This window comes from Priapulus caudatus, unplaced genomic scaffold (genome assembly GCF_000485595.1).
Source record: "Priapulus caudatus unplaced genomic scaffold, Priapulus_caudatus-5.0.1 Scaffold1304, whole genome shotgun sequence".
NCBI classification, from domain to species: Eukaryota; Metazoa; Priapulida; class Priapulimorpha; order Priapulimorphida; family Priapulidae; genus Priapulus; species Priapulus caudatus.
Window position 1 is genome coordinate 30,924 of NW_014578365.1, and position 11,005 is coordinate 41,928.

At 47.8% G+C, this 11,005-nt stretch overlaps 1 protein-coding gene across 1 annotated transcript in view; it reads right to left on the reverse strand.

Moving 5' to 3' along the window:
- Positions 1-566: 566 nt before the first annotated feature.
- LOC106816176 (TLC domain-containing protein 2-like) overlaps positions 567-11,005 on the reverse strand; it is a 21,901-nt gene continuing 11,462 nt past the window's right edge. Inside the window, exons 3-5 of the mRNA XM_014820734.1 lie at positions 5,720-5,802; positions 2,791-2,997; positions 567-2,210 (exon numbers count right to left, since the gene is read on the reverse strand). Coding sequence (XP_014676220.1) covers positions 2,202-2,210; positions 2,791-2,997; positions 5,720-5,802 — 299 coding nt within the window. The 3' untranslated portion in view covers positions 567-2,201. The remainder of the gene's footprint in view (positions 2,211-2,790; positions 2,998-5,719; positions 5,803-11,005) is intronic.

The following is an 11,005-nucleotide window of genomic DNA, read 5'->3' on the forward strand; positions in this document are numbered from 1 at the left end:
ACCCTTCCGCACTCATGCACGCCCGCACATACCCACACACACCCACCCCTTCCGCACTCATGCACGCACGCACATACACAAATACGTAATCAGTATGATACATGTATTTATATGGAATAACGTAGAGAAAAGAAACACTAGAACATCTGACCGATTTCTGTTTACACGTCTCTCCTGTATATTTTGGGCATGGCGACAATCGCAGCCTCTCAATGTACGCTAACACGCACGCACGCACGTACGCACGCATGCACGTACGCACACGCAGACACAGTTGGTAGATACAATATAGCAGTTGTAGTCAGAATCACAACAAGCACCCTGGCTTGGCATCATAAGAAACGGCAGTTTCTCGTGCGAAAAAATACGAAAACACGCAGACACGCACGCGCACGCACGTAGACAGACACACGGTTAGGAATAAGGGGGGGGGGGTGTTGACAAAAACATCGTAAAGTTAATGTTAAGAGTAATTTTGTTTCTAACAACGGGCACCAGGGCTTTGTTGTCAGAAACATTGTAAATAATTTCGTACTATCGCAAGTCTCGATTTTCGTTACTTTTCTACAGCACTTCGCTCACAAAGTCGTAATATTTCAGACTCGGGTGGAGGGGGGTATCTTCACTACTCACGGTGTATCTGACAGCAGGCCCTGGGTGACGGTACGAGGATGTAAGAGCCCACACTGCATCGATGTGTGGGGATGCTAGCCTGCAGCGGCGCGAAGATAGCATTTTAGCTCAGGCCAGTGGCCAGGTCATCACAGCATTTATCCCTGAAGCCCTGAAAGCTCACATTGTAATAGCAGTGGTCGGTTACCCCAGGGGGGCGATTACAGAGAGAGGGGAGAGAGCGAGGAAGGTTGAGAGGCAGAGAGGGTGTGAAAGAAAGATGGGAGGGAGAGCGAGAGAGAGAGAGAGAGAGAGAGAGAACTATAGCATCGCTCCATCAAAACAGGACCCACACACGTACAGGGATTACCAGTACAAAATCTTTGGTAGGCCTCCAATGTCTAAAAAAATATTTGCTATCTATAGGCAGCTACGAAATTATATATAAAATATTCGACATTCTTGGACACACCTCAGCGTCAGACAGAACAATAGACATCAGTGCTTACTGGTTAGAAGACGCGATTTATATAAATAGAGCAGCACACCATTGATTGCCCCGCCGTTGAATTGTCGTAGCGCAAAATACAAAAACGTGAGCGGCTCGATAGAGAAGTATCACCGGTAGACGAGCCGTCGTCGGTGCTAGCGATCAGCGCAGTGTATTCACGTATGTCTGGTCACCCACCTGCCCCCCTCGCCCCGCGCGCCATGCGTCAGTTACCGTACGCCGGCGGCAGGACACGTGACTCCCCCGCGCGCGACCGAAATCGATCTATCAGCTTCGCGGGATCGATGGGCGGCGCTAGCCAATCGTTGCCGTGCGGGCATTCTAAAAGTAGTGCTACAGAGTCGGTCATTTTAGCGTGCGCGTGTGAAAAACACTGCGTACAGCGGCCGAGCTTGCGCGACGCAGCAGTGATGTCCGACGGTGGCTGTGGTAGGTCAATTAGCGTGGTCATCGCTCAGGCACACGCGTGGTGCCTGCGTCGACGAAGAAGGACACACGGTGACAGATGCAAACCATGATTATTACTCGATAATCTACGCACAAAATAGATTCACTCTCTAAGGCCCTTGGATCATTAAAAAACGTAGAATTTCAGGCAAAAAATTCAGTACAAAATACTGGACACCAATTCACGATTTAAAAATAATTAATAAAATTACTCTGCAACTGTAAAACATACGTATATATACGTAACGTATATATATATATTTAGGTAGATAATATATAATATATACTACACGTTACACTCGCACAGGCCATCACACGCGCTTCTTCGTGGCATCGCTGTCACCGCCAGGCGGCGCCCTGGTGACGTTATCGCGGCGTTCGGCTGGCCGCGTCCGCTTCCCGTCGCCCGCGGCAACGACGACGTCGCCATTGGCGATGGGGCCGGTGATGCTGTCATTGCTGTAGAGGTCCTCGATGAAGCTCTGGTTCCTCGGACGCTTCTTGAGGAAATCGTTGATGACGAGGCGACGGAAGAGGACGATGTTGATGAGGAACACCATCATGGTCGCGGTGAGCAGGAACCACCAGTAGCCGCGCGGCACGGCGTCCCAGTACGTGTACAGCCCGTAATCTATCCACACTGTAGGGGAGAGTGAAGGTGGGGGTTAGAAGCTGCCAGCAGTACACGTACAGTCCGTATCCGATCCACACTCTGAGAGCTGTAGACGCAGAGCGAGAGAGCAGGAGAGAGAGAGAGAGAGAGAAAGCAAGCCAGGGAGAAGAGAAAGGCAGGAAGAGAGCGAGGGGATAGAACTAGAAGGTCCGAATACATAGAATACATAGATACATAGTGACGACTCTTGTGCTTATTCTTGTACAATATGATAAAGGCTCCATTAAAGATTGTTAGCTGAAGCGAGAGAGAGAGAGAGAAACAAATAAAGAGAGAGAGAAACAAATAAAGAGAGAGAAAAACAAATAAAGAGAGAGAGAGAGAGAGAGAAAAACAAATAAAAAGAGTGTGTGAGTGAGAGAAAGAGAGGAAGAGAAATAGACAAATAGAGAGAGAGAGTGAAAGAGAGGAAGAGAAATAGACAAATAGAGAGAGAGAGTGAAAGAGAGGAAGAGAAATAGAGAGAGAGAGATGAGAGAGTAGAGAGAAAAAGAAACAGAGCGTAATAGAGAGAGGTAGAGAAGAGGGAGAGTCAGCGAATACTCACCCAGCGTTCCGAAGCGGAGATGGCGAACGTGACGAGGTTAAGCAGAGCGTTGAGCCGGTACTGCCACGAGTGCGGTCCGTACGCCTGCGTCATGTGCATGATCTTACGGATGTGCAGGAAGACACTGTTCACCTCGAGCGAGAGCACCATCGCGTGATAGCCGATGTAGCCGGCGCACATGACGTTGTACAGCATGCCGATACACACCTGCGCAAATCCAACACACACAGAGAAGCAGTCGTTAGCTATAATTGTGGGGTTAAACTGTACGCGCACGTGTAATCAACGTTTTACCTGCAGGCACAAGTGTAATCAACGTTTTACCTGCAGGCACAAGTGTAATCAAGTTATCAACCTGCAGGCACAAGTGCAATCAACATTAAAGTAGCCTGCGGGGGGGAGCACGAAGTGTAATCACCGTTAAGTACCGGGTGGCAAGGCACAGATGTAATCACGTTAAGTAGCCTACATGGCAGCAAGTTGTAATCAAGTTTTACTGCAGGCACAGCGGGCCCGAAGTGAAATCAACATTAAGTACCTGCAGGCACAAGTGTAATCAACATTAAGTACCTGCAGGCACAAGTGTAATCAACGTTAAGTACCTGCAGGCACAAGTGTAATCAACGTTTTACCTGCAGGCACAAGTGCAATCAAACATTAAGTACCTGCAGGCACAAGTGTAATCAACATTAAGTACCTGCAGGCAGATCTGCAATCAACATAAAATAACTGAGAGCAACTGTGTTCAGCATGAGATACCTGTAAACACACCTGTAATCAAGATACATATAAGTGCACCCGTAAGAAACCAGACGGCACACATCAAACGGACGCCCTGGAAATGAGCGCGCCCCGAATCCGATAAAGATAGGGTGCCGAGTGTTGCGTCTCTAATTACAAGCTCAACCAACGAAATGGCCTCGCTCTTTGCAGTAACTACGGCAACGCTGGGCATCTCAACATCGAAAACCTGATTACAGTGTGATTACGTGCACAGGAAATCTTGTTGTTGTACCTGCAAATTATATTAATGTTATTGTATAACACCTTATATCGTGTATACAGATGGATGCACGTTGTACGCAATTATCTATCTATCTAGCTACCTACCTATCTATCTAGCTACCTAGCTACCTACCTACCTACCTATCTATCTATTAATCGATGTATTGATTCACCAATCAACCAAGCAACCGACCGCCCCTCCAGAACGAGAGAAGAGGAGAGACAGAAAGGCGAGAGAGAGAGAGACGAGAGAGAGAGAGAGAGAAGAGAGAGAGAGAGCGAGAGAGAGAGAGGAGAGAGAGAGACACCAGAGAGAGGCAGACAGAAGCGATGAGAGAGAGAGAGAGACACACACAGAGAGAGAAGACAGAAAGCGAGAAGAGACGAGAGAAGAGAGAGAGAGAGAGAGAGAGAGACCCAGAAAAGCGAGAAGAAGAAGAGAGAGAGAGAGAGAGAGTAGAGAGAGGACGAGGAGAGAGAGAGAGAGAGAGAGAGAGACCAGCAGAGAGAGAGAGAGAGAGGAGAGGCGAGTGAGAGACACACAGAGAGAGAGACAGAAAGCGAGAGAGAGAGAGAGAGTGAGAGATGAGAGCAGAGAGAGAGCGAGAGAGAGCGAGAGAGAGAGAGAGAGAGAGAGAGAAGAGAGAGCAGACAGCGAGATGAGAGAGAGAGGCAGAGAGAGACGAGAGAGACAGAAAGCGAGAGAGAGAGCGAGAGAGACAGCAAGCGAGAGAGAGAGAGAGAGGAGAGAGAGAGAGGAGAGAGAGAGAGAGAAAGAGAGACAGAAAAGCGTAGAGAGAAGAGAGTGGCGCGAAATGAGGAGGAGAGAGGGAACGAGGAAGGAATCAGAGAGAGGGAAGAGATTCCTTGTTCCCGTTTCCTAGCTAGCTTGCTACTGCTGCTGACTGGACTGCTTACTCGCTACTTGCTAGCACTGCTAACTACTGCTGCTGCTGCTGCTGCTACTACTGCTCCCAACTGCTGGCTGCTGCTGCGGCTGCTGAGCTTGTGCTCGTCTACTTCTACTGTGCTTGGTCTGCTGCCTGAGCTGCTAAGCTACTGCAGCTACTGCTCGCTGTGCTGCGTGCTCTACTACTACTGAACTGCTAGTTAACTGACTCTACCTACTGCTCNACGCACGCACACATGCGCGCACACGCACGCACGCACGCACGCACACACACACATACACATACACATGCTGCCCGTTATATTTATATCATCTCTCAATAGTCGCGCTGCCCTCCTTTTCTCTGCTGCTGCTGTTGCTGCTGCTGCTGTTCGAGATTATTTCCAGATGAAGCCAATCATGGTTTCCTCTTCCTATGCAGAGGGCATCTCGCAGTAATGTTTGCTACGTACTGGCAGACAGGCACGCACGCACAGGCATGCACGCACAGACACGCACGTGCACACGCTCACACACGTACTCTCTCTAGGATATAAATTAGTACTCTCTCTAGGATATAAATTAGTACTCTCTCTAGGATATAAATTAGTACTCTCTCTAGGATATAAATTAGTACTCTCTCTAGGATATAAATTAGTACTCTCTCTAGGATATAAATCAGTACTCTCTCTAGGATATAAATTAGTACTCTCTCTAGGATATAAATTAGTACTCTCTCTAGGATATAAATCAGTACTCTCTCTCGCCCTCTCACTCTTTCTGTCGCTCCCTCTCTCTCTCTCTCTCTCTCTCTCTCTCTCTCGCTTACTCCCCCCTATCTCTACATATCACGATTTTTTGTTTTCCTCTCCCTTTCTCTCCCTCACTCTATATCTCTCGTTCCTATTTTCAGGGGAGAAGTGGGAGGGGGGTGTATAAAGCAATATAAACATAAGAGAACTATAGTATAGAACAGATGTGGGAAAGAAACAGAGTAAGGGGTTAGAAAATGTAATATATAAGGAAAACACTTACGGGAATGTGATGAATGCACACCTCCCAGTGCGTGATAAAGCCAATGCCGAATATAATATCGATGAAGTCGTAAAAGAAATACGCTGAAAAATAACCAAACAAAAAATCAATTTGATATCGTTAAATAATTATAACAGCGCTGCATCGAGCGGGTGGGTAACAGAATGTAGACATGCAGACTTGCTTTTCCAAATTCTTTATGTGGCTTAAAGAGACGTTTTTTTTACCGATATGTCACAAGCAATGTGTAATTATTTATTATTATCTAAAATAATCGATGTTATAATCGATGCTAAAGTGTGATTATGCTCGTTATTATGTCGTAATCGATGCTAAATCAATGTAACAGTGCACGTACGCACGCACGCACGTACGCACGCACGCACATGTCGGCACCGACTAGATTTTCCGGCGTCGCCGCGCCACGGGCGCCCCCTGCTGGCCGTCGCCGTGTCACGTCATGTCAGGCGATCGCTGTGAGGTGACGTCATTATCAGGAGTGCTGCTGCGACTCCCGCGAGGCATGATGATGATGTGCACACACACGCACGCACGCACGCACGCACGCACGCACGCACGCACGCACGCACGCACACACACACACACACACGCACACACACACACACACACACTCCCACGACAGCGTCACAAGCAACACACCGGCACAGGCGACACAGCACACACACACCACACACAACACACACACACACACACACACACACACACACACACGACCGCAGCGACGGACAATGCTTATCGCGCTACTTATTACGACCATTTATATTCATCATTAGAACCATAGATTACGGAACGGTATGATATATGATCATGTATGTACATGTATATTATACGTGTAGGGAGTTACGTAAATATGGAGTTATTTATGTGTACTCCGGCGACCTGCCGATGCCCGCTCGTGCCTCAGCACGAAGCACGACGCACCGCGCCGGCACACGACACGGCACGCCCCAACACACAGCTGGGCACGCGACTACACATACATACATACACACAAACACACACGACACGACAACACCACGACACATCACCCACACACACATACACACACCAGGGGCGTAATCCGTAACGCGGAGGATGGGGGGCGGGGGGAATGATCGGCGATAGCCATCACATACAGGCACGGAGCACAGAGCACCTACAATAATTTAACCCACCAACGCGCAGCGACCTCGCGGCAACCCGCCTTGGGCCGCTGGTACGCCGGGCGGCGCACGAAATACACACCACACACACACAGGCCGCGCACACACACACAGCAGCACTAGCACTCACACACGACACACACACACAGCGGGGTCGCAGCACAGGCACGCACGCACGCCGACGGCCGCAAGCGCACCACGCACGCACACACACATGCACACACCATACACACAGTCCAGCACATAGACGAAAAAAACAACAAACACACACAACACGACGAAACCACACCGTACATGAATTTATACATGCATACGAATAGCATGCACGCACTCATGCAAATTTGGTCAACCGGTACGTTTGGGGCGACGTGCCGTAAGCATGCCCAAATTTTGAAATAAACTTTTAAGCCATTTTCTCCTGCAATCTGAGGGCATACCTGTGGGGCCATATTCTGCATGATTCATATGACACTATCCTGCAAACCGGCTGAGACTTAACGCCTGACAAGTTAGGAATTCAATACATCCTTTCATAGGAAGCTCTAAAGAGCGTATCAGCTTAGGGTCTTACCTATAGTATATAGGGTAATGAACTGAGGTCAATAATACATGATAAAACAGCAAGGTAAGAATTGCAAGTTTCTCGTCTCACGAAATTTCACGGTGTTTTTGTATGTTTGTTGCCAACGTGAACGACTTTTTGGCTAGTTTGTGAGTGCTGGAAACATTTGTCTGACCAGAGTTCATTTGCATGTCCTGCGCCGCCTCAAAGGCAGTGACATTCGTGTCAAGTTAAGAGTTAGGATTGCCGTGAGAATCTCACTTCTGCGTCAGACAGGACAATCTCTATCTGGCTCCAAAGAAGCATTGATATATTTGGGTGTAGGAGTTCCACACTGCAGACACGCAGATAGCACCTTATGCTTTTTGAGAGACGCATATGCCTCTGCAGTCACCTCCTGTCTCCGTGCCGCCACGATTGAAAGCTCTGTCTTGGCATACCATAGCAGATAGCCAATGATGTAACACTGAATTGCCTACTGTTAGACTATACAGTTGATAACATAAAAATTTTAAAAAATCTCAATTCTCATGCATTATTAGCTTAAAAAGATTTGAAGAACAATATCAATATTTCTTTCTTTTTTCTTCGTCTTCTTCCTCTTCCCGCTCTGTTTTTTTTTAAATTTCAGGGGGATATTTGTACAGGCCATCCCCCCTCCTTCAAGAGCTGGGGGATGCATCCCCCCATCCCCCCGGGATTTACGCCCCTGACACACACACACACGCACGCACGCACGCACGCACGCACGCACGCACGCACGCACACACACACACACACACACACATATATATATAATAGCCTCGCCTGTGATGCTAAACTACAAGCACAGTTGTTGTTGTGTAACATCTTTGTGAAGTCTGGCGTGCACTCTGTACCTATGTGTCTGTGAGATTGTGCACAGCGGCGTGCTTGCGTGCGTGCGTGCGTGCGTGCGTGCGATGTGATTGCGTGTTGCAGCGGAAGCATTTCAGCAGCATTTTCGTGGAGTTATTAGGCGATGAAGGGAAGATGAAGATAAAGATTTTGCTATTAAATACAATTTGTACGTTTATTTTACCGTTATTATTGAAACGGCCCAAGTTCCTGTGCTCGCGCACTTCCTTCCACCACACCCACATCTAACAATGATGCTGATAGGGTCTATGTCCCCAGGGTACTATCGGAGGGTACCCTGAGTACGGTTCGATATATCGGAAAGTACCTCGGGGTACTATACGATATGTCGCTGCGTACCCTGCATTGTCCCACCGTACCCTGACTTTATGCTCCCGTTCCTTGTTTCCGGTCCGTTCCCGCAAAATATTCGTTTCAGTATTCGCATTTCTTCTGGAAATTGTATGTATCACCGTGTAATTATGCAACATGCAGGTTGATAGCACTGTTGTGCCCATTGGTGGTGTACATTTGGAAAGATTTCTCTCAGATAATAAATATTTAAATGATATGAAAATGAATATGTAAATGAAAATATGAATATATGAAACAGGAAAAAGAAAAATATAGTCAAACATAGCATACATTTTTATTGGATTGCGATGTTTTGCGGTTTCTTCTAGCCTAATGTTAAACTCAAAACATCATATTAGACTAATTTTTCCTGGCCCAGAATCGTTTCTCGTGGAATTTATGCCCTGTATCTTCTTTGCTTCTCCACAATGATATAATTAGTGCTAGATGTGATTCAATCACAGCTAGCACTAATTATTATAATAATACAATAACATGCACCCACCCGTGTATTTTCCTCGTCCCAATTCGCACCCTCACAGGTAAAGCTAACTAGTGCAATAACACTCGCCCTTGCGTCTGTACCTTCCCCGCTCCGCCACCCTCACACACACAGACTTGGCCACCCTTGTATCTTCCCACAACCTCACGGCGCTAGTATAGCTTCGACCATATGGCTTCGACCAACTTAACACCACTTCACCCTTGTACCTCCGCCATCAACATGCGCATACCCGGGTTCCTTCTACGGTTGTCAACGCCAGCGCCGACTGCGCGTGTACCTGCGGGTTCACCTTTGTACCCGATACCCTCACAACAGCAGCAGCAGCAGCAGCAGCAGCAGCAGCAGGAGCAGCAAGCTCGTGTGACGTCAACCCACGAACGTTGCCTATGTGTTGGTGGCAGCCTGGCAGGAGAAGATTAGCGAACTAACCTGTTACCAGCTAGACGGTTAACTATAGGAATTAAGCAACAACCTCCTATCGTTACTAACCTTCTCCCATTAACCACCTTCTCCCACTAACAACCTCCTATCGTTACTAACCTTCTCCCACTAACAACCTCCTATCGTTACTAACCTTCTCCCATTAACCACCTTCTCCCACTAACAACCTCCTATCGTTACTGACCTTGTAGGCCGTTGGCTCAGCAGATAGCTCAGCGTGTGCGGCGGGCTTAAATATATGTGACTCTATTCAACATGAATAAAATGTATGTTGTGTACCCGCCGAGAATATCTGAGTATTTTTAATTAATTTCCGTCTGATCTTTATTTAGGCGTGCAGCCTATGAACGCCCTCTACTGTTGCACAACACCTAAGTAGTTGAGTGAGGCTAAAGGAGTGAACAGGTGGTGTGTGATGGCGTAGAGAACATGTGAGCGCGTGGTGTGAGATAGCGAGGAATGTCTGAACATGCTGGTGTACTACCAATAACATGATATCGCTCTCAAAGGCGGTGAAAGATTATTGCGAGAGGAAAGCTTTATGACAGGTATGACGTAACCGTTGCCAAGGAACACACGCACGCACGCACGCACGCACGCGCGCGCACACACACGCATACACACGCGAACGCACGCGCACATATGTAGATATAGATGTAGAAATAATTAGAAGGTGTCTTTAGTTTTGAACAACATTTCATGCAGACGTTTATATGCTATACACTTCTCTATTAAGTAGCTCACAACGTGTTACCACTATAGAATCTCTGTTTCGTAATATGGAAAAAACAACGCTGTTGTCGACCTGAAAATCTCTCTCTCTCTCTCTCTCTCTCTCTCTCTCTCTCTCTCTCTCTCTCGCTCTCTATATTATATATATATATTATATATTATATATATATATATATATATATATTTCTAAGATTATACTGATGTTCAGTGTACGTTTACGGGCAAACCTGCAAAAATTAATTATTGCACGCGTGGAGATGAGTAGCTCTAGGTCTTCGCGCATGGTACAAGTGCAGCAGCAGGCCAGGCAGGGGTGGTTTAGATGCAGAGTGGCGTGCAGCAGGGCAGGCAGACGTGGTTAGATGCAGAGCGGCGGGTGCAGCAGGGCAGGCAGGGGTGGTGGTTAGATGCAGAGCGGCGGTGCAGCAGGGCAGGCAGGGTGGTTAGATGCAGAGCGGCGGTGCAGCAGGGCAGGCAGGGGTGGTAGATGCAGAGCGGCGGTTAACACACAAGGATTATAGCCACAACTATAACCCGCGCACCTCCTGCCCCCCCCCCCCCCCGCCGCACTCCTCTCTCTCTCTCTTCTCTCTCTCTGCTCGCTCTTCTTTCCCATAGTCTCGTTCCTTTCATCACCCCCTTCTCTCTCTTCA